General features: G+C 34.8%; 1 protein-coding gene and 1 long non-coding RNA gene across 14 annotated transcripts in view; one reads left to right on the top strand and one right to left on the bottom strand.

Moving 5' to 3' along the window:
- The first annotated feature begins 1,173 nt into the window (after window positions 1-1,173).
- Window positions 1,174-3,220, top strand: LOC122566709. Its single transcript, XR_006316606.1, has 2 exons — window positions 1,174-1,598; window positions 1,661-3,220. It is a non-coding gene; the product is annotated as an uncharacterized LOC122566709 (long non-coding RNA).
- LOC122566701 overlaps window positions 1,620-25,340 on the bottom strand; it is a 123,479-nt gene continuing 99,758 nt past the window's right edge. For 5 of the 13 annotated variants that reach the window (XM_043724333.1, XM_043724337.1, XM_043724335.1 and 2 more), the window contains 5 exons: window positions 11,871-13,277; window positions 11,482-11,580; window positions 10,515-11,216; window positions 9,720-9,875; window positions 1,620-7,209 (listed from right to left, as the gene is read on the bottom strand). In XM_043724333.1, the coding sequence (XP_043580268.1) occupies window positions 6,895-7,209; window positions 9,720-9,875; window positions 10,515-11,216; window positions 11,482-11,580; window positions 11,871-13,277 (2,679 nt within the window). In that variant the 3' untranslated portion in view covers window positions 1,620-6,894. Of the gene's footprint in view, window positions 7,210-8,808; window positions 8,896-9,306; window positions 10,416-10,514; window positions 11,217-11,481; window positions 11,581-11,870; window positions 13,278-25,340 lie in introns of those variants that run through there. The other 8 variants (XR_006316598.1, XR_006316597.1, XR_006316595.1 and 5 more) reach the window with 8 other exon arrangements.

The raw sequence follows: 25,340 nt of genomic DNA, 5'->3' as shown, positions 1-25,340 counted from the left end.
CGGTCCCGGCGGACGATGCGCGAAAGGATCGTAATCTTCTCCCTGGTGTTCGTCCTGATTCGCATTGTCCACGCGTTTCGCTTCTGCAAACCTGTGTCATCGACAAGCAACGAGGAGGACAAATAAAGAACATTTCAAAGCGGGTCTGGGTTAACCTCACTTGTCGGCCATATCACGAGTTCCGTAGAACTCTGCAAGGTCCTTCCCCTTCTTTTTTCTTCGTTGAAATATCCGGAAGTTTCGTTGCTGGACTTCCAACGATGACACGCGAAGGCAGTTGAATTTCAATCGACGACCTCGTACACTACCAGACAATAACTGACTTCTGTTTCTTGACCCATCACGATCTTCTAACTAGCTTCTTTCTCGCAATATGAAAATGTATAATGTAGCATATATTGCGCAATAGCTCTTCTTGAACGTGAAAGCTGAAGTTCATTAACTATTGTCTGTTTCCTTGCTAACCGTGGAATATCAACATTTCTAATTATTGTCTGTATCTTCTCGCACAATATCTTTAAATAGCCTATAAATGCATAAAACGTTCACAGTACGGTAATTGTCGCGTCCTTCGTTGACCAGATGTAAGACGGAAAAAATTTCCTTACGAGAAATTCCTGTGTACTGTTAACTTGATTTCCGCGTGAAGCAAATTTATCCTCTTCTATTTTTGTAAAATACAATTTTTGTACAAAGGATTTAGATAAGACAAAACGTCTTAGAGGAGGGCAAGGGCCATACGTGAGATAGTTAGATATTTCTGTCGTTTTGAAAGTAATTGCATACTGTTAGAAATAAAATTGTGACTAAATTTTTAAATTTTTAAATTATTGTTGCACATTTCCTTCGCAGAAAATACAATTGGCTAAGAATAAATGTTTTTTAACCTATCATGGATCGTAGGTTTGAATAAAATTGAAATTAAATTATTATGTGAGATAAAATATGTAAACGCGCGTATGAAATATTGTACACATTATGGAAATTTTAATTTTGTTGAATTTTTAGAACTTACCTAATTACTTGACGGATAATAATTAAAGCGTCCTCAATAAATATTCATATGTAATAATTATACATTGAGTGACGGGATAAGATAATTATGCGTTGACAACCTGAATATAGTTAACATATTACTTTGCTGTAAACAAACATCGATGGCTATTCGAACAAAGTTGAAACTTCCGCGACTTGCAGAAACTTTATAGAGAACTAAAAATACCATCTAATGTGAGATTAAAAAATTCATTATTCCAGTTTATGATAATAAATAAATATACACTTATAAATTTAATTTCCTTGAAGAAAATAACATTTGAAAAATTACGAGTGTTTTGTCAGCGTTAAAAGATTACAAGTAACTAAAAAGCGCAGTATTTGGCTGAAAAATAAGAATTCTTCGCTAAAAAAGAATTAAGAAAATCATAATCGAAGAAATGCCGCGTAATTACTTCACGATAGTAACAGATTACTTGAAGGGCTTGGAAACAAATACCGACAATATTATTCAAGTCATTAAAAAAGACCATCGCGAAGTAAAATTATCCGAAACGAATCAGTGGATATACATAACAAGAGATATATCTTCTCCAGAGCAGGTAACGAAAAACTACATTCGCTACGTAATATCGTATTTATTAATCGGATCACATTATCGCAGATATCGTTACACAGATTCATCTGTACATTTAAACTAACTTTCTTTAAATAATTCACGATGCCGTAATACGTATATACATATACAAATTGTGTCGGGTGTGGTATCGATAATAAAACCATCGTTTAGTCAGTGAGCCGAAGCACGGTGGCACGAACCCGATAATAAGTCTAATAATTAATTATAATACAACGACGATGAAGGTACTATCATCGAGAAAAAAGGAAGCTGCTAAGGTCGGCGCAGTCCGCTCGACACTCTCATCGCTCTCGTTCTCACAGTCGTCAATTAAGGTATAAAAATAATAGCCTCCAGTCGGCACACTAAATTAGTCCGCCAACTGTACATATACGAATGTGCAGAATTCATATCTGAGCATTTATCGTCCTTCGTTTCTCTTTCTTTATTCGCATTTATGCGTTTTCGTCTCGCGACACAAAGGTAGCGGCTAAAAAACGGAAACTCATTCGCAAGTCACACGGCTTCGGTTTTGGTTTTTCATTCTTCCTTTCATTCTCTCTTTTACTCTTTGTTACACGCTCGCACATTCGCACAATCTCTCGTTTACTATTCGCGTAAAAATAGTTAGGCACTAAAACAATAATATAAGTAAAGTCCGTCAGTCCTATGTGAGTTCAGCTAAAAGTTAATCACATGTTTCTTCTTTTAATCTTCTTTTTCTCTTCTCTCTCTCTCTCTCTCTCTCTCTCACTCTCTTTCTTTCTTCGTACAGTTAACGTCCGTTGTAATAACTAGGATCACTGTGATTAAACGCACGAATGCTCGATGTCTTGACGATCGCTAACCCTTTTTCCCTTACTTTTTATAAATAACGAAATTGGTTGAAGCAAGGAACTGTGTGGTACGTAGTGTTTCTTACCGAGTCGTTACATTCAAGTCATACGATCCGACTAATTCTAGGTCCGTTGACCTATCGGTCTACCTCACGACAGCGAATATGCTTCTCTTTTTATAGTAAAAACGACATGCTTCTCTTTGACGTTCTCTTTTCTCGCTTTTTCAACACGCAGTTATTCGTTTATTTCTTCTTTTCTTGTTTTTATTAAACGTGTATATTTTTAAGTGAGAATATCTGGGACATTTGAAGATTCGAAAAATTTCGAAGAAAAGGAATTCTCTTTTTGATGTAATCATATTTCGAGGAAATTGAAAGGAGAATCAGAACTTTTAGGAGTATGATTAAAAGTATTTTGCTGTACGCTGCAGAAATATGAGGCTGGAAGGAAGCAAAACATGAATACAGAATATATGAGAGAAATATATTAGATGGATAATGGCTGTGGACTTCATCTCATCGTTTCTAATGTTTAATCCTCGAGGAAACCAAAACGAATGGATAGAATAAAGTAAGGATAGAGGCAAGCAAAAGAGCAATAAGATGCGAGCAGAAAACCAAACGGTTAAATAAGTATAAAATAATACAAGAATCTTGAAGGGAAATAGATACGAAGGAAGAAGATAAGAAGCGAACTGGGAAGAAATTAGAGACACATACCACAGACAGAAAATGACAGGTATTAAAGAAGTGCAAATGGAAAAAAAGGAGAGAGAAAGACCTTGCTGAAGTCCCAGCGCAAATCAACAGGACAGAGCAGTTACAATGGTAATATAGTGGAATAGTAGAAAGCAGATATAACACGCACATTATATACATAACACATTATAAGGAAATTAGAGATAACTAAAGAATGAAATATTTCAATGAGCACTACGATGGCAGAGATCAAAGCATACTGCCAGGTACAGATGTGCAAACAAAGAAAGAGGAAATATGTATGTAGTGAAGAAGGAAGAAGTCACTGGAACATATGCTGCATGAATGTAAAAAGGTGAAAGTAACACAGTTAAAGGAACAGTAAAAAAAATACTAAAACAGGGAGAGAGAAAAAGAGCGGAATGAATGCGTTTACTGCTGGAAAAACGGAGAATCAAGGAAGGACAATTCAAAGAAAAGACAATTCAAGAATACTCTTGAAACTAGATTCCACACTCAACACACCCGCACACACACACACACGTACAAAGAATAAATGCAACGCCTCATCTTGAGTTCGAAGGGTATGAAGTAAATCTAATTACTAGTATAATTTGAGAAAAACTAAATACGATAGCGACATTGAATATAGTTTGGATAATTCTAGATATAATTTAATTTGTTTTTTATGATTATATTTTAAATACTTATATATAATTTAAATATTCAATATAATTAAGAGTTCGGTCCAGGGAAAAAGTAACATGACCATTTTTGTAGAACTTTAGACAAATAAAAATAATATGAGAATATTTTTAAATATTGTTAAACTTGAATAATTATAATAATTTTAAATAAAAAAAGGTCATCTGAACAAAGGATAAGAATTCTTCGAATATTGAAAAATGCCCCAAACAAACACTTAATCGCAACAATCATTGAGAAATTTCTACACGACTCGATTAGAGGAAAGTTTGACAGTTAGTTAAGTTCTAAAATTTATGAATATTTATATTGCGGTGACCAAGGATATTGTCAAAGATACATTTTCACTATCTCACCCGATATGTGTGTTTCTACGAAAAGCTTCTATACAATCAATTCGTACACTCGACCAGGCTTCTTTCTGTGCTTCTTCATTTTTTCCCTTCCAGAATTTCCAAGGAAGAATTTCTAGAGACTCAAGAATCGCGGTTTTCGAAAGGGTGTCCTTATGAATTTTCTTCTTTACATATAAAGATATTCTCTTCTCTATGTACATGAAAATCTGCGCGATTGTACGGCATTTCACACGCACACAATAAATAAATTACATTAATCACAACGCAAGTTTAAATGAAAGGTACAAATGCTATATGGAATACGAAACTGTCGAATTTGCAGCATGGAATGTGTTAGTAATCGTAATATCATCTGTGTTCGACTATTCTTAATCTTTTCATGCCTACTTACATACAACGAGAGAAATAGTTAATTTATAATTTTCTATTAAATCAAATATCGAAGTAAACAATATTTTATCAACAAATTATTATGACTTTGAAATGATAAGATAACAGAGTGATATTTTTACCTCTATTTTATAATTAATATAATTAATGCGTTTCATAAAATGAATGGCAAATGTATTTGTAATTTTAGACTCATAATGGAGAAAATTATTTAAAACAAAATTTTTAGTAAAATGGCAAACGACAAGTACTTCGATTCATTGTTCTATTATTGTTCATTTTACAAATACTTTGTTCTTATTTATTTTCTCTATCGAAAGTTTAAATACATTATATTGCAAAAATTGTAATACAGCAACTAAAAATATTATAACTGTTATTTTGAAAAAATAGAATATTTTTCAATAAATTGACAAGAATAATTTTGATAAAAAAGGAAAGTAATGTCTCGCATGAAAAGACTAGTAGAATCAATTCAGTGTAAATAGAAAGCATATAAATATCGAAAACATTTCCATCACGTCATTTATAATTCTATACAAAAGATGATTCGACAATAACAAGATTTTGTAGCAGCAGATAAGGATACAGTCTTAAGGTATAAAGATACAAATCTAAAATGCACTGATGTATACATTTCAAAAAGTCCATCAATGATTACATGAAAATAACAAAAAACTTGTCCTCTACTGGATTGGTTTATCAAGTAATTAAAAGTTTGTCGAACAAACTTATTCTTGAAGTTGGTTGCCTAAGTGTGCACAACTGCTTGGTGCAGTATACGATACGAAAAAATGCAATTCACCGATTAATAAAAATCTTTTGAAGTGGACCCTATTAAAATACAAATTATATTTCTCAAAATACTTCAAATCTTCTATCAATAAAAAAATGTTAGAATTAACTGAATACTTATTGGACAATTATCAAACGCAATAATAAAAATAGTTCTTTCTTTTTTGCATCACAATTAACGATGTTGCAGTATTTGAAACTGAAGATATCTTTTAAATATATCATGGATACAGTGAAAATCCATTTATAATATATTTCAAGATTTTCACTCATTGTCTAACGGTACTCAAGAACAACCATATCCTCCGTCGAATGTGTCGTACATTTCGCATTAATTTATATCTACTAGCAACTTGTTATAATATGTTACATGTAATTCAAAGTTGATAAACAATGAAAATGTATAAATGTATGTATTAATTTTTAAAATGTGAAAAAGGTAACTTTGGTTTAATTTGACCAAAGTTCATAGAAAAAATGCCATTTTTTTAAATTATATTATTTCATATTATTCGGTCGATTATCGATAGATAAAATTATTTTGGCTTATATTCTCCGATTAGTCTATTCAACTGTTTAAATTGATTTCATAAAGTTGCTCGCATGTATAAAATAAGAAATTAAATTGACGATAATTTTCGCAATCATTATCGTCTGTCACCATGATTCTTTTCATAGGACTATTAAAAAATACATACATATTTAGAATGTTGCACTTTCAACAAATAAGAAAATTTGGACCGAAAATTTGATATATCAATATATCTTCCATTCGACACTGCAAATGAACACACATCGGTGTATATGCCATACGTGATTCTCAATCTGTTTGTGTAAACGTATATAATTCTCATACGCGAATTAGAAATTAACCAATTTCATGTCAGTTATTAATAGAATTTCATAATGTCTGAAATAAAGTCTGATTCATAAACTGCACATGAAAATCACAAAAACGTGCCGAAAATGTGAAGTGAAAGTGGAACAATGAATAGAATGAGATGATAAGTAGAGCAATCAGCTTCTATAAAAATAATCTATGGTCGTCAATTTCACTGTATATTAAAGAATCTTGATGCTTCAAGCTCGCAGTTCATGATCTACAACATTATTTCCTTGGCAAAAAATTTTTTTCTTGTCAGATTTGTCTTTCGCTTAAAACAAAGGTATAATATAATAGACTGCAACTTCGAGAAGAAATTATATAAAATTCGATATACAAATTAAACAATACTTCAGAAACTTTGCTAGTCACAATAGACGTAGAAAATAGAAATATGTACTTGTAAGATAAAATCAATGTTATAGATTCGTAATAATCGAAATAATCTTCAGCACTTGAAGCCTAATGTGAACTTTCATAAACTCGTAACTATTGAGTTTCTTATTCAAGCGCAGAATATATCTTTCTTTATCTTCAAATATCTTTCTTCCTATCAATTAAACGAGCCAATCCACCAAGATTCTTTAAGTATTTTCATTGACAAGTTCCCGATTTAGCTGTCATTTGAAATCGGATGACACTCGAGGGAATCGCATTCAGCAAGTCCTTCGCCACGACGAAGAGAAAACTCGTCCGATAACAGGCTTTCTGGCAACATAGCAGCTGAATCTATGCTATCGAAATAACGATGGGGCCAGACAGAACTCTGTCGAAAACGTCTGATTGGCGAACCAATGATAAATTCCACTTTGGTCGTACCGGTCACCGACGAAGTCTCTTGATTCAAGGAGTCCGGATACAAAGAGGAATCGCTGTGCCGGAAGCTGCCGTTCGTTGAGCACCAAGAACTCGGTGGTTCGGTGCAACTCTGAAAAACATCAATGCCTATTATTGATTTTTGTTCCACTTGCTTCTACCTGCGAACGAGAACTCGATTTTTCAAGATTTGCACGTAGCTTGTATTTCACTGCGTTTCAATTCCTCTGAGGCAAAATACACAACAAAATCCCACAATGATCAGTGCTCTTATACCGTCTCTGGTATTTTACATGATACATACTAATGATGACTATCGAATGTGTCTCTAATATATGAGAATGCGGTGTGCGTACGAGATAAACGGAAGTTTTCTGAACCACTTTTGAATGTTTCTGAATGTCTGAAGTCCGATACAGATATCTGCAGTGACGATCGAAAGTTCGGAAGGTATCTCTCATAGGTATACTACATATTTGTTAGATTAGACGTTTGAGAAAGTTCGATGAAAAGATTTGATATAGTTTGTATACCTATATGCTTCTATAAAATGTAGCTGATAATTGCAACACGTTGTTAATAATTTTAATACAAACTAATAATGAGTGGTTTCAGATTTACCACTTTCTAATTATTATTGAGAAAGAGTCTTGAGAAATTCTATATGAGTATATGTAATTTCACATGATTTAATTAGAATAATTAAAGAAACTGTTTTAATAATTAAGTTTATGCCTAATTCGCGATTATAGCGCAAATAAAATTTGAATTTTTTATGAGATTAACTCTGTTCAATTTCTAGTAACAAGGAAATACAAGGCAGTTACTTTGTCTCGTTATATATGAAAAGGAGGAGAAATAGATTTAAAATCTCACTGTATAAAGCATAATAAGGTAAATGTAAATTCGATGTGCAGAAATTCAATTTAAAGGAAGTGTAAAAAGCATAAAACAGTATAAAAATAAAAAACATGAAAAATACATACAGCATAGAATACTGTGCAAATTCTTACTTTCTCTTATAATATTGAATTGTTGCATCAAATAATAATAGATCATTATATTCCTCATTTGTTACTTATAAATCTTATTCCTTTTATCTTTATTGGCAATTATATCTTATAAATATTTCTCTCCTAAAATTTCTTTTCAAAATCTCCTGATAAAAAGAAAAGGCAATACGTATTAGAATTAAAAATATTTTTACTCTAATCTAAACTGTTTTTGAATTAATTTTGTCTGCATGAGTAACTTACCAATGCACAATTCAATCGAACATCCGATCGTCACTGCAAATATCGAGAAGACCGATCGCACTTTAAAGAGTGCAATGAAAAATGACGAGATTGTAAATTAGTATTTAATTCGTAGTATCACGTAGCACTGGACGTGAGGTGGACAATGAACCGCAAGGCCAAGCAGGTAAGCGTGTGGTCGATTCATTTTCCTTTACATCAATCATTATAAGTACGAATCTGCGAGCCACGTCATGGCTCTCGAGGCTATATCCGCATACAAGCAACGCTAGCAAATAAGATCAAACTTGAGCAAATGAAAGAGCAAACAAACTGAAAGATTAATGGACATTCAAAACGAGGGAATCTTCGCTAGCGCGGCGTGAAAATTTACGGTAATATCGTGTTCGACGTGCGTGCTGAAATAAATTGCCCGTTTCTTTTTGAATTCATAACTGCAATAAATGTAATCTTACGACAAAGTGGTGGAGAGACGGAGATATCGACGTCAGGATGGTCGAAGAGCCAAATTATCCCCGACATTCGCTTTCCGATAAAATTATCTGTCGAATTTTATGATTTATTACTATAAGAATATTGTAGACTTTACTTACATTAAACATTAATCGTTTCACCTTAATTTGTTTTCAATTATTCGAGTCACAAAATTCGACAAAGTACGTTATATCAATTTGCATGCATCTTTTTGTTGCAAAATATAACTAATACTACTATGGGGTCAATAAGAAAAAGGAAGTCAGGTCATAATCAATATTTTATGTAGGAAGATGTGTTCAATGGGGTGCTATTTAAGTATTCAATGAGTCAGTATATTGAAAGTATAGCAAATCAGATAAATCCCCAAATGAAATGTGTGAGAAACTGAGGCGTCAAGTGACATAAGAGCTAAGATTACAGACTAAAGTTTAATTATATGGCTATTCCCAATCTGAGTTATCATCAAGTTATAATACCTTATGCAATCTCATAACATTCGATTACTCAAATCCTCCCATACGTAGAAATGCAACTAATGTCTTTTAAGTACGAACGTATGTTAAGGTCGCGCGTCGAAAGTGCTGCTACTTTTTCTTCACTGAAATAAAACAACGAAAGTAATATAATATATGGCTGATACCGTGAGAACCAATTCAACTAATTTAGATGGAGATTGAAGGGAGGCTTACTACGGGTGCGTGCGCATGCCAAGAACTAAAGTGAAAATAATAAATAAATAAAAAATAAAAAAAAAGAGAGGACAACTACAAATGTGTGTACTACTTGACGAGACGAGAAAACAGGAAGATGAGGATAAAAACAGGCTCATAGCTCACCACATCCAGGAAGAAGCATCGAAGCAAATGATAATAAAAGAAGCATAACTTACGAGAAAAACCGGCGGCACGCGAGAAGGGGCCATTTTCTGTATTGGACCGCCGGGGACGGGCTCGAACGCACGCTCGCCTGCGCTCCAGATCAGACATTTTGGTTGTGGATCGTCGGGCGATTCGTCGTAATTAAGACAAATGTCGGTCGAGAGTCTCTGTATACGTCAGAGTTTCAATAACGTTTTCAGGAATGATCGAGTGTGTCATAGAGGATGATTAGATCGGAAACGATTCCACATTTCGATAGTTAACGCACGTTAAGGACGAGTGCTGTCGCGGAGGAAAGCGTGGACCGCGGCGGAGAGAACGACGAAAGATAGGACCGATAGTGAGATTAAAGAACGTTTTGTGAGTGTGACGCGACGATTAGAAGTAGAACCAGTGTTTGACTGAGAAAGATTGATTATACATTGGTACACGGATGGCGCAAGGGGTGAATAGAGAATAGTAAAGATTAGCGAGTCAGCTGTATAACCGATGAAACAAATAAATTCAATCGACTATAAGTAGCTACAATGGATGACCCTTGGTCGTTGGTTAACCGGGCTGTCTTTTTGTTGTTTTATGGTGAGCACAAGTCAGCGTGTCGAGATGGGAGAAAATTAGAAGGTCCGAGAGGCGTAGGAGACGGACTCGGTTCGAAGGGGGCCGCAATTAGAAGCAGCAGATATCCCTAACAGTGACTACTGGCCGTCCTGGAGAAGAGGATACTGGTGGACTCTCTACTACATCGGGCCGTTGGACAACGATGACTTCAGCCAGTTGCTCCAAAAAAATTGCTTTACGGATCGTACCTTGCCGTTCTCGGTATCAACAGATGTTGACGCGCGGGCCAGGCTGTAGGAACGGCGTGCAGGGGCGGGCGGTCTTCGAGGAGGAGTCGTCCCCGGGGATGAGGACGTGCCGAGGTTGTTAGACTCCAGCGAGTCTCGGGCGCGGGACAGCGAGGAGGATTTGTTTAAGGAGTCTCGGCTGGAATTGTTACGCGGCAGGGACCTGTTCAGGGATTCCCTGTTTGTCTCCTTGCTGTTTCCAGTCCCGTTATTATTTCCACCGCCGATGCCGTTGTTGTTGTTACTATTCTTGGTCAGGCTTTTGTTCCCGAGGGAATCTCGATTTGAGTCACGAGCCTTCGACAAAGACTTGCCACCATGACTGTCGCGACTAGAATCACGTGGTGGCCTTGTTAACGACTTCAACGATTCCTTGCTGTCGTTTCTTCCGTGGCTAGGTGGTCTGGGTGCAGCTGCCTTTGTCGTAGCACCGGGTAAAGGTATGCGGCTAGGACGTCGCCGGGGCGACGGTTTCACCTCGACGGCTTGATGATGATCGCGAGCCGACTCTGTGCTACTTCCTGGCTCGAGACCATTCTGCTCACACCTTGGCTGATCACCGTCCGCCTCCGGATCTATTTCCGTTGGTGGTCGCTGTTGAAGTCTTTCTAGTACGCGAACGCGCGCTCGTGTACCCTCCAATTCGATGTTTCTCTCCTCCAGCTGGAATATATATTAAGATGTCAAAATTTCGATGGGTACAAGTAGAGATAGTTAAACGAGTGATCTAGAATTTCGGAAAATATATTCGATTATCTATAATCAAAGTATTATACTATTATGTAATATATTAATGTGTTATATTGAACACATATTAAGTACTTAGTATTCATTTATCTAATGTCTATACGTATGAATATTTACGTATTTCGATAATTAATCATTTATAGCGTAAACGTAATTAAAGTTATGTAATTATATAAATTACCTGGAAACGTAAGTCGTCGTTTTCCTCCCGTGCCTTGTCTAATCGTTCGGAAAGAGTTTCTGTACTTTTTTGTACTTCATCTAACCTTTTTTGTAGGACCTGCAGAATATCGATTTACCTTATAACATTTTCATTTAAATACGTGTAATATTTGTCATACTGGAAGAACTACTCCCAATACAACGATATCTGATATTTCATAACCTACCAATCAAACACAAAATTAATGAATTTTTCATATGTTGTTAATTCTTGATGGAAATAACCAACCACTGGGAAAAGTTAACCTCAAAATCGATCATAATGCCTTTACTTTACAAATTATATTAAAATTCTAGAAAATTAGATTTTAAAGAAAGAATGAAATTATATAAATCTCAACTATTTACCTGATTATGGACGGTAGTAGTGATTAAATGCCGCTGCAGTTCAAGAGGCGAGTTTTCTCGTAGAATGGCAGCTATCTTCTTCGAGTCGACGTCCTTAACGTGCGCAACTCTGGTAGGTGACACAAGGACGGAATCCAACGCACCCAGACGTGCTCTCCTTTCATTTACACTCGCCTCGACATCGATGTCGCGTAGCTCCTCATTATGGGCGGTGACGTCCAACAAAACGTTCTTCTCTATGGTCCTTGTCCGGAAGCGACTTTTATGAGCCTTTGTGGACGTCGCAACCGACGCAAACGCCGAAGACTTGCTTTTAATATTGCTAACGTTATTGCTTTTCGGCGGCGAGACGACAGGCGCCGCGGATGCGATAGGTTGCAACCTCTGAGCACCTGGCGCAAGGACATCAGCAGATGCTTCGCTCAGTCCAGCCCGGAGCCGATCCTCGAGACCAGTTTTCAACGCGGACAACGCGGCCAACTCGGATTGAAGTTCCTGCGCTCTAGCTCGACTGGATATCGTCTCTGCCTCGAGCTCTGCCACCTTATCCAGAAGTTGCTCCTTCTCCCTCCTCAGCGTTACTACTTGAGAATCTTTGTCTTTGTCCTGTTTATTCTCTTCGGTCGGTATTGTCGTTGTCTTTTCATCCTCCAGACATGTAACCTTTCTCACAGCATCCAAGATATCGGTAGACGCTAGATCTTCAGACGCTACGCTCTCTAACCGACCTTGCAAACATTCTACCTCTTCTCTGAGTCTGATTCCCTTACGATGGATCACGTCCAGAAGATTCCACAGCTCGTCTTCCGCCTCGTCGAGAACAGTAGGTCTAGGACTATTCGGCCTTGGTGCTATCGCTGTCGAAGCACTGTCCTTGGAAGATGTTTCCGTGCTAAAGCCAGAATCCTGGACCGTGGCGCTACAGTTGTTCTTCGTACCGCCACTGTGCGAGTTACTGCGACTTCTCGGCAACGAAGACGACGAAGATTCAGCACCTTCGCGCGGAACTCGTCTCCTAACCTTCCCGGGCTCCCATTCGTTGATCCGTCTCGATGATGGACTGGATAGCGGTAAAGGGATGTGAGAATTTTGGGTACAGGACGATGACGTCACAGACGCTCCCGCGGATGCCGTCGCGGCCATCTTGTGCCGGAGGTTTGGGAACGTCTCGATGACGAGGTCCCGGAACTCGAGAAGGGCGCCGACCTCATTCTGGAGCTCCTGCAGGGCGATCAAGGACTTCGCCTGCTCGTTTATCAGGTAGTGGAAAGGACCTGGTCGTAGGGGCATGCAATCCATGCCACCGCCACTGCTGCTGTTTCCACCGCCACTGCTGCTGTTTCCACCGCTGCCAGTACCACTGACGCTTCCGACGGCGCCTTCTGTTAAGCCAGTCCCAATGACACACTATGCAAACAAACAGATGCAAAGGTCAAATGTTGGTGTATGTGGATATGTATTTCGGTTATCTTTCTATTAGGTTGCCCAAAAAGTTTCTTTCGTTTTATAAGGAAATAATAGACACACAATGTTTTTTGTTGTATATTAGTTTATTGAACTATGCACGAACATAACAATAGAAATATAACTAAATGGATCATACTTAATTCAATAAAATAATATAAAACAGAAATTGTTGTTCGTCTTTCATTACCTTATGAAACGAAAGAAACTTTTCGGAAAAGTTTGGGTTCGACGATGCAACGTTTGTGATTAATTATTATCGTTAGATGATGTTTTAAGGGTGAGTGCAATTAATCCTTGTGATTCTGTGCATTGAGTTGCGATATCTTTTTATAATAATCAAACATCTCGCAGATCTTTTGCTTCATTTTAGTGTATTCTGTTTTTAGAGAATGAATTTAGTTGCCAATCGATCGCAATGGAAATTCTAAAAATATTAAAGGCGCGCTATAACAAATAATATAAATAACGTGGAATATTTATTTACCACATCTTTACTACGAACTTTGTGGCAACCGAGTATTTTGAAATATATATATAAAATATGTATTCAATGCTTTTGTCAATTATAATTTCATTTTATAAAATTACGCTGTATTTTCGTACCGCTTATCTTTTAAACTTTCTTCTCTTTAATACCGTAAATTTAATGAGCATGACATTAGACATAAATGTGTTTAAACAAATTGGTTGGTAGATGATATTGCATGCTTTTATTACATTTTTCTTATAAAGTAGGCGGTATTCGTCTCGTGTTTAACTTCCATAGCTAAGACGCACGAGCTGTAATAACTTTAAGTTTCTAATTTTTCTAACAATGAGAAATTGCTACTAAATTACAAATTTCATACATGTTTTCCAAGATAATGTTCCGAAAAAGGAAAAATTGTTCGAAAACGTCTTTGAAGGGCATTAACATTATACTCATTTAACCTGCTATAACTGGAACATTATTTACTTTGGAGAAAAGATTATACTTGATTACAGTTTCTTGTTTGATACGAAAGGAAGAATAATTGCTCTGAATAAGCTTTTCGGTGTCGGCACAATGATTCGAGAATAAAACACACTAGTGCAGTGATAAATAGGTAAAGTACTTTAGAAGACTTTAAAGACTTTAAAAAGTATATTCGTTTTGTAGTAATATCTTTAATCTCAAAATTGGGAAACAGGTTTCAAAAATCACAATACAACCGGGAAGAAATTCTACGCCAAAAAATAAGTCGGAAATATAAAATGAAATTGTTTCGTATGAGCCTTATTGTTCAAGCCTTGGATATTCTTGCGTGCACCTAACTATGTCATAATCAAACTCAATTTCTTTTTTCATTCTATTTAAAGTCGTCTCGACTACCATGGTCATTTCAAATACAAGGTATCACACGAGAAGGTTCTATTCGACGTTTTCGATTACTTTTTCACACAGAATCACTCCCTTTCCGGCTGTAGCGTCGTGATTGCAGGCGCACCCTGTATATATATGGAACTTTCGAACAATAATTACTACCAGTTATCCGCTGTAACAGCGAAGAACCAAGCAATGAGAATTTAATACAACGGAAATGAGTTTCTCGATAACTGGTGCTTGCATAATTCAAGTTCTTCAATTAGGGTTCTCATTAATGCAACAATGAAGCCGCAAATGAATAATAATATATGTAAGTATTTTATAGAAGAAACTGTATTAGTGCATATTACATTACGAATAAAATAAACCAAAGCTTAACTTTTTCCTTTGCGAAACTCTTCGAAAATTTGTTTAAGTTTAATAAGAATAAAAAGGAATTGTTACGGAGAATCAAAGATTTTCTTAAAATATTAAAAGTCCGGTCTCGAGTTTTTGCTTCGTTGAAACGAAAGCGAGATTGGGATATAATAAATTGAAGGACTGCAGCAGGATTAAGAGACATAGGAGTAAATCCAAGGTGTTAGAGCTTCGAAGACAGTATAATCACATTGCGACGATGCAATATGACTGCAGGTGAGGACGAGGGTATGAGTTGCATCTAGGAACGACACAAACGCAGGAGAAACGTCAACTTTCTTGAGCGAAAATAACACGTGAGCAGAGATGGAAGTTAATCGCGTACATGTTCACGAAACGCAAAACGCGTGACAGGTGTTGTCGCGTGTGAGACGTGTCTCGGTGTTCCGTCTGTTTCACTCGGTTGTCATCTCTTACATGCCACGGCTCTGCGACACCGCGAGCACGCGAAATCGTCCTGGTAATCTGGGTAATTTATTGCATTCGAAAGTACAATTTCTACCTTTGGTTTGGGTTAGGTTTTTTAAGGCCCTCGCAGACCGATTAATCTATCCTCAGATACATCACTGGCCTTCATAGTATCGATAGGTTATAGACAGCTCATGCTGGATCAAAAATATTTAGGATTTTTTAATTTCATTCTCCATACAGAGATTAGTAATAAAATGAAATAAAATTCTAATTTTAGATTATTTATGGTACTAATAGCCCAATGATATTAGTTAAGAGTTAACGTTGATTTTCATATAAACGATATACTGTGGTGTACAAAAGTTTTCAATCTCTGGACAGGTAGATTTTTCATTGTATATTTCAGAAACAATATTGCAACACATATTATTAAGTTGTTTCAAAAGTTAAATTCTATTTTATATTTCACTAGAATGAAAGAGGATTATTTACAGTATAAAAATATAAGATATAAGATATACAGATAAAAGAAAATGAATTTATACAAAGATGCACCGTAACATTTTACTGTAACGACTTCAAAAACTAAAAAGCATCATCCTTCTACAAGAAACTAATTGTTCGATCCAATTCCTTTTATCTGATCGAAATAAATTGATAAATTGAAAATCTACTTATCTGTACAGACCTTTACAGTACACTATTCCTTTCTTTATAAACCATTATCGCGTCGATTTGTCATATTCAACGATCGCAATTGATCGTCTTCGATGCTTCGCTCATTCATATTTTATTCGAAACATGTTTCTTCCCATAAAGTGTATGAAATATTATGCGAGATTTATTTCAATTACACAAGTAGATATCTACAATGTCAATAAAGAGTGCATAAAAGAAATATCTCCGATAACGTTCTAAATTTTTTGGAATGCAATTTCTTAAAAACTTGTAATATATCTGATTGAGCAATTATAATTTTTATAGATAATGGCAAGTAACATTTACTTCTTTGGAGTTGCCTAATTAAATCTGATCACTGCGGAACATGTTCTATACCAGTTTCAAAGGTCGGAGCGAACATTCTAGCAGAAATTTCTCCGAAACTCGTTGGAGAATTAATTAATATCCTTATTGTTTGATTCGCGCTCTCGCTCTGGTACGTTTTCATACATCTTTTCCTACTTTTCACTCACATGGAAAGCAGGTAATCAATGAAGTAAAACAATAAGGTATCATGATGCGAGATTTTATGCACTCGTTTTGTTTAGTTTCTTAGATCTCAGTACGATATACTTGTACGGTCAATGGCATTTAGAATGGATCAAACTATTCAGTAATCTTTTTTTTTTCATTTTAATTAGACACTCGTGAAACCCAATAAAGTACAAGGTATCTATAGTCATCTTTGGAACGCTTCCACGATTTCTATAATTTCGTTGTAATTGTTTTATTTTCACAACGTCCTTATTCGTTATTGGTAATAATCGTTACTTTCGTTATTCGTCGATAAAGATGACGAACACCGCGAGTACACTCGTGTCAACTCGACACAACTCGCAACATGTGATCGGTATGCTTTCCAAGGGGATCTGGGGAGAGCTGAAAAATAACGTGTCCGAGTACGCGCGATGAGAATAAAGCGACGAGAATCAGGTTATTGGGGCCTAATATCCGTCCGTTTCTCCGCTGCGAGTCAAGCCGAGCAATTTTCAAACGCGGATTCAACGCGATGAATGAAAACGCATGGGGTTTACGCGTTCGAAGAATTCTCATTCGAATGGATACGAATTATGAATCGAGAGCAGAAATTACACCATGGTATCGGTGATTTTGTTATCGATTCTCGTTGCAAAGCATGATTAAAATTGATGGTGCCTTCGTGGATTCGATCGGGACGATGACTCAGAGGCACAGATAAGGTTGAATGGTGGGAATGAAGCGAGCCTGATTTCCAATGTAAGTTTTATCGTGGTCGTTATACAGTTTGAAATATGAAGAAGTTGGCGTCCAGCTTTTTATCTATGAACATACAAATGTTGCAGCAGTAGATTGTGATTTAAGATAAGCGCTTAATGGTTTTGATTAATAACTGCACTGTCTGTAGAGCCGAAGAATTTCATGATGTTCGATATTGCCCTTGTTAATTTAGATCAACAGCAATACGGCTATAGCAGTGATTTTCAACCTTTCGCGTCTAGTAGAAGTAACAAAATAATTATTAAAGGTCTGCCACACAGCAAAAAAATAAATATTCGGTTCATGGCAGGATATTCACACCGGATGGCTAATGTTGCTTTTATGCGACAGTCTAAGGGAAAAGAGGTTAATGCTCCTGAGTAAATAGGTATTGCACGTTTCAAAAATTCTTGCGGTGCACCAGCATGCGAATTGAAAATCGTGGTACGGGTAACAGTGTATGTAGACACGTGGTTTTACCTAATCCATGGGCCATAATCGAAAGAAAAAGAGATTTTGTTTCGTTGTTAAATTGAGTATTGTGTTTGAATATCGAATTCTACTTTTCTTATTTCATGTTCTTTATGGAAGGCATTCCATGAATTTTGATTGCACTATTTGTTTCATAATTTAAGAAGTTGCAGACATAGAATTCCGAAGTATATGATTTTAAGCGAATTTGTCGTATTGTATAAAACTTCCTGTCGTTAATAAGTTAAGAAATCTTTCTCTTATTTCTACGAATAAGAAGACTTTTAATGTCTTAAGGAAATCTCCAAAATAAAATTAAAACAAGAAATCCTACATATTGATAACGGTTCTATCATATTGTGCTCAAACTTGATGCACTTTTACATTTTAATATTAAAAAAATACAACAGGCCAAAATTGACTAAAAGAACGTAACTTCCTATCATTAATAAATTAAAAACCTGTAAACCTAAAATCTTAAATATACGGTGTTGTACAGATTTCTCGTTCTACGATTTATAGAATAGCCTGTACAAGGTGTCCGATCATTTTGTGCGGCACTGTATAAAACGTGAATGTCGCGCGAATACGACAAATCCCTTCCGTGTCATCTGCTCTCTCTAAAAGAGCCGCCTAAGAGTGCGTGCCAAGTGTTTCCGCCGATGTTCGAGCATCGTAATGCATGACACGACTAGTCAAGCGGTAAAGCAGGAAAGTAAGAGAAAACGGGGCTTTTGTGTCAAAGTGCCCCTTGTAATAATTCCCGTAATGAGCGGGGAACAACCAAGAAGAAACGTGGAGGTACAATGCTAGTTGAGCGCGCTCCTTTTCGGTAGCCATGGAGAACACACGGTGTATCCTCTTTCGCGAAGTGTGCCTCGATTAATGGAGATTCAAAATGTCATTCAACTGCCGGACCTTTGAAGAGAAGCTGCTGTGCAAAGTCGAATTGGAAAGTAAGGCTAGAAAGTAGCGTTTTGATCAATTTTTTTTTCAACTTTGTAGTTTTCTCTTTTTTATGGGAAAATAAAGTGATCCACTTGTGTTGCAATTTATCTTTTGATTTGAGTAGATAAAATTTTAATCGAAAATAACGATTTTTTTGATTTGTTCTGAATTCATTTTTTACATATTTCTTTCATATATGTGCTACAGTAATTTATTTACAATCGTTGCTAATAATTAATTGATATCTTTCATAGAAAAATTAACTGGTTCTGTTAAATCTTCTAAATATTATCTTTCTATGGATTAGGATAATTTAGAATGAGTCTAAACTATTTTAGTACCTACGTAATAAATATTACCGTGTAATTACATAAAATAAACTATAATGTTAATATAAATTATAGCATACGATACCAATCATAAATGTAGATTAATATCATTTAATATCATACACAACAGCAGTATCATATAAGCAGTTCTGTACAAGCATACATTAAATGATACAAAAAGCTTTCACAGAAAAAGTTCTATGTTTTGTCTGTTTCTTGATAAATTGTTTTTAATTAGTAAACATTAATTGGCAACTTTCAAATGGGGGCGAAAAATTGTTAAAACAAAACCCATCTTATCGAGGAGTAATTAATTATTTTCTTCATCGTACTCAACACGTTACAATTCTTTTTCCGTTTCGCTTACGAAGAATCAAGTAGGTAGCTGTTTAAACGTAGAAACGTTACACAACATAATATACGTATGCATTACGGTGCATTACTAAACATAGCTACTTATTTTACTTGCAAACCAACAAATACCTATCTGCACCAAATCATCGAGCGTAGATTAACGAGAAGAGAAACTATTTAAGCTAAACTGCGATTTTCAACCGGAAGACTGAAAAATCAGAAGAAACCGATCAGGATCACACTATCCGGAGGAAAACTTTTTCTCCTGTTTAAGTGAATAAGAGCAAAGCATGTCTCGGCTAACCGATCATTACACAGTTGAATCTCGAAACGAGATAAAATACTCGAAATAATTGTTCGATTATACGTTGTACGTTGACTAGTACGACAGAGAAAAGGTCAGCAAACTTTCACTGAAGTGAAACCTTATTTTAAGTAAACATTGAAGGGCTGTGATTAAACTATTATTGCATTACTGCTCGGCAATTACCGTGTAATAGACACGCTGACTATTCATTAAAGAAACTGTCTGTACAATTGTTTTACGTCCACATATTGGGGATAGATAAATTACTACTGGAAACACCGTTTTACTCTACCGTATAATCATATTGCTAAATGTGTAACGCAGTTTCGCAACAGCATCTTATACTTTCTCCTAATTTTTTTTCGTTGTATGATTCGACATTTATTTTATCCGAGAGATTGCTATCTATCGGAGTCTACCGCTAAAGGGCACAAATTTTCTGTCTCTCATATTCCGTTCGAATGTATTCTTTTTATTATCAATAATTTACTTTAAAGACAATTTAGTATTACTTTAACCAGTTAACTGCGAGATTTAGTTTTAAAAATCTCATGGGATTAGATCATGGAGTGCGTAAATAAATACGAGCGACGACGAGTATACATAGCAAACGCAGTTAACTGGTTAAATAAGGGAACCCGTATTTTTCATTAATAAATTTTTACAATAAATGTACTTGGTGAAAATAATAATTTTTAGCGATTAAAATATATTTATAGTTACCGTATAATTATGTCAATATATTTATAATTATACGTATATAATTTGTAGCATTATTTATTTCAGCTAGTCCAAGTAAATGTAATCCTACTGCATCTCAAACTAAATTGCTACTATACAGAGAATCATCCAATATAATTAAGTACACTATTTTATTGTTTTCGCGTAATGTAAACGTTTGCCCAGATTTGTTCAACGGATTCAATATCGAGGAAATATCTCCCACATGAAACGCGTTAACTCCTCTTGAGAAATAAATGCACCGCTTGCTAATTAGTATCTGACAGCACTGAAGTATTACTAATATCGCGAGCGAGCGCAACTGCGTTTAATAAGAGCGTTGCAGTAATTCCTAGATTGTATCAAAGATAGAATTATATTATAGAGTGAGCCGGCTACGGAGATGTAGCCAAATATTTCTGTTGCTAACGGAGATTTTTTTTACTCGCGATCTTATACAACCCTAGTAAGTGATAGTTAATAATTTCATTGTGCGAAAAGGCCATGAGATATTTGCTGAAATAATAAACTAACAACAATCTGATCCGGTATCGTCGGAACTTTTCTTCAAATTACTTCGATTTAAGATATATTAATACGTGAGAAGAAATAATAGAAAGAAACATATGAGAAAATGTAGAATCTAATGAATTTTATTATATAACTGCTTGTATCTCGCTATAATTTCTGTTTTAATCATATTATAAGCTTCCAGATCTGATATGGCTCTTCAAAAACACTTTTAAAAATAAATTCTATATATATATATTTTATTTATATGTCCAAAAATAATTCTCGTACGATAACGATTAAAGGAAAAATGGTATAAGAGACAATATTTTTAATTTGAGATAATTGTAAATAAGATTACATTCTAATATTATTATTATCGTTCATTATTATCGTATAACGATTATACGTCGTGCAATATGCATAAACAGCTTACTATCGTTATAAATATTATTATAATTTTCGTATATTACAGGAAATCCTATGAAAGTTCTCATGTTTAACTAAAAGACAATTGCAAGCATAATAAAAGCAAAGTTAATTGATAGTCACAGAAAATGTTATATTCTACACGAGTAGATATAAATCGATAAAGAGAAACGTGGGAATGTTTCAGCGCGTATTAACATAATATCTATAATACAGGGATCAAAACTGTATTTATATACATACGTATTCGATAATTATGAACTTTTACCGCCATATAATATCAAAACGATTAAAGTGACAATAAAGATCCGTCCACTTATAAGATTAATCGAACCATGTACGTAATTTGATATATAAATTAGTTTCAATAATTGTGATTTATAAATGGATTATTATATTGGCTCGATAATACGGCATAAATTGGTACGTTCAGAGAAAAGCAACAGGATTTAAAATTAATTTACGAATTGAAAGTCAGGTGTAGAATCACACGACGCAGAAAACTATAATTTTCATAAACAGGTTTCTTGAATGATTGGAAAGTAGTATCGATGAGGAAATGATTGAGAATCACTGTACTATTGTGAATCTCATAAGGTTCGAAAAGGCAGTAGGATGGCAAGCATTGATGGTAGGCAAGTGATGTGCAACTTCCGCTCTAACGACATTTCCATTGGCTTTCCATGTAACATGTTAATTAATCAATCCTTAAATTTTTTGAAACGTTTGAACTTTAAATCGTTGAGTAACCTGAGTTATTGGTTTTGTTCAGAAGAAATTACAGCTATTTCATATTGCTATAAAGTTATTATTCGTCAGCTTTCTCTAACATATATTCGATATCATTTAACATCGATAAATCGTATAGCAAGTAAAATATTATACTCGTATTCTGTATACTTATTTATTATTTATTTGAAAACTAAAATACTTTTATTTCATCTTAATATGAAGTAAACTTAGTGTTGAAAGTTATTTTTGGAATTCAAGTAAGGAATTAGTTAAGAAAAAAGTATATATAACTTACCATTTATATATATAATTCAAGTAAAATCAGATTGTACAATGATTTATTAATACATTGTAACAACATATTAACCCATATATCTATATATATTCCAAGAATATTCCAAGAAAATCGATTCCTAAGGTTTAACATAAAGAGTTTAGTTTTACGAGCTATAAAGATCAAGTCTACTTTCAACGGTAGTATATTTACTTTCACTCTTTATGCTCTTATTTCTTTTATCTTCCTTCGCTTCCTGTTTTATCACATGCTTTTGTGTATCTTGTAAAATAAGATACACTCCGAGCATTAGAGGGTGAACCACTGAAAAGGTTTGAAACGTCAATAATGGTGTGAATCGCCTGATGGGAATGAATTTGTGACATCACTGTTTCTGTTTTATTCAGATTTATATAACGCAATAATTTCCTTACCTTGATATTTAGTGGAATCAGAGAATATATATTATTATTTTTATTCTTATGGGTATTTTACCTGTGTCATTTAAAATAAATTTAATAATCAATCTATCAATCTATTAACACACGATAAAAATGTAAATCCTATTCGAAGTAATAAAAAAACATAATAAATACTACGAAAATGGAACGTAGAAGATTATAAAAAAAAGTGCTTAATTAGAAAATAAACACACGATCAAACACGTTTCGCGGATACTAAAATTGGAGTAGAATACAACACTTCCTTAAACAAAAAGTAAAATATCAGAGTAGAATACGATCGTCTAAAGAATAATTGTACAGAATATTGTGAACAAATAAAGAATGAGAGAAGGTAGTCGTTCTGGGAACAATATAAAATCTATTTTCTTGAAATTGCTTGGATGCTGGGCCGTATCAGAAATAGGCATCCGATCAAGAAGAATGTTCACGGACAATAGCAGGCGCTAGATGGCAGAGAGAAACGATGAGCAACAAGAACACGGAACGTAACTCAAGGAACTTGAGGAACACTCGACCCTGAATGAGATCAACGATCGAGTTCAGTGTCAGATCGCTGGAAAAGGAAAACGGGGTGGGTCGAGAGGAGAGCAGAGACGGACATCGTCTACTCTAACCTGTCACGCGCGCCTCGAAATGAGAGTATAGCTGCTTAGCCTGGTCTGCAAAAGCAAGGATTTCCTGATCTCCTGTTTCTGTCTGCCTTCACATGGCAACGCGCGCCGCTCATTAATCTCCCTAGCAATTTTCCTGCAAATTCGTGCTACGCTCTTTTGTTTCGCTCGATTGTTACTAACGACAACCCTGAACAGGCAATTGAAATAATTGTCACGATCTCGCATGAAACTTCTATAAAATTACACAGGGTCACGAAACTACTCGAATACTCGTATACGCCTCTTATGAATATATTAGATACGTTATGTGAAACATTTTAAAATTTCATGAACATATTCATGATATTCGACTATCATAATTGGATTGGTAAAGCCTGAAACAAATCCGAAGTATGAAAGTTACAAAATATTTAGTGCAAGCATATCTGAAAATCTTGTTTTGTCGCTTAATTACTTATATTACATAATTTCTAGTCAATTTATGTACCTACGTATTCTGAAATATATATGTATTAACAATTTGATTTGATCACCGCAGTTTTTTCACATCTAATTATCTTATATTTCTACCTGTGGATAACATAATCATTTGTCAATCTATTAAAGCAGAACGTCAAGCAAAGTCAGTATTACAGTCGTAAAATGAAATAAAAATACGCAATATGTTTGTGATGTGTTGCAGATGAAACTGATAGTTTGAAATTAGTATCGGACTATAGTAATAAACAGGTTGCATAATCTGTGAAGATTCCTCGGATTATTTCTGCATTAATTACAGATAATTGGCTCAATTAAATGCATAATCGTTTTGCTCGTCTCCTTGAAATTCAGCACCGTAATGTTGCATCAATTTCATCGTTCTAATCTTCTGAATACAGTAAATTTCAATTATTATGGTTTCTAATTTCGTTTAGAGATAGTACTAGATTTTTGTTTTGTGCAGAGAAAACAAAAGGAATTAAAAAATAGAAAATAAATTAATTTTTAATGTTTCACTGATTAGATATTTGAACGGTTTATCGATTGATCGAATCTTTGATGGCAAAAAGATTTAATTTCTGTTCAAATGATTTCTACTGATATTCACAATTATTTCCAATAATTTCTTTAGTGCGCATTTACATACAAATTACATTTCTAATGAGCTTTATATTGCAGTGCTAGCTTCAAATGAAAATATCAGATTTTAATAGCGAAATGCGGAAATAATATCTCAAATTTTACTTTGATCGACACATTAAAGCAGTTAACACGATGCTTCAAATTTTATTAACTCGAAACTAGTAATTTAGCTGTAATCGAGAATCGTTATATTGTTGGAACGAGAAGTTCCTGTCTGCATTCCTGTAATTATCTATTGTAATTTTCAGTTTCAAATACAATATGTATCATTTAATTATAGTTACGATACATAAGTAAGTCAATAAACTTGTAACCCATTAGGATAGGAATGCCATATTGCTGTTAATTATTACTACAGGGAAAAAATCATTTTAGCGTTTCTCTTGAAATATTACACTTCAATAATTGGCAACGAGAAACTAAAGCTCCAAATTACCAATATTCAAATGTTTCATTGACGTTCGATAAGTGTACGTCACTCAATTGACATTTAACCAATTACAACACTTTATGTAATTATCAAACGTAGAATAAGATCATTTAACGTCACTCTTGAAATGTTATAGTTCAATAATTAAATTGTTCATATTGAAAACGGGT

The sequence above is a fragment of the Bombus pyrosoma genome, linkage group LG4 (assembly GCF_014825855.1).
Source record: "Bombus pyrosoma isolate SC7728 linkage group LG4, ASM1482585v1, whole genome shotgun sequence".
Classification (NCBI taxonomy): Eukaryota; Metazoa; Arthropoda; class Insecta; order Hymenoptera; family Apidae; genus Bombus; species Bombus pyrosoma.
Note: the sequence above shows the minus strand (reverse complement) of the source record. Positions and strands in the feature narration are given on the sequence as shown.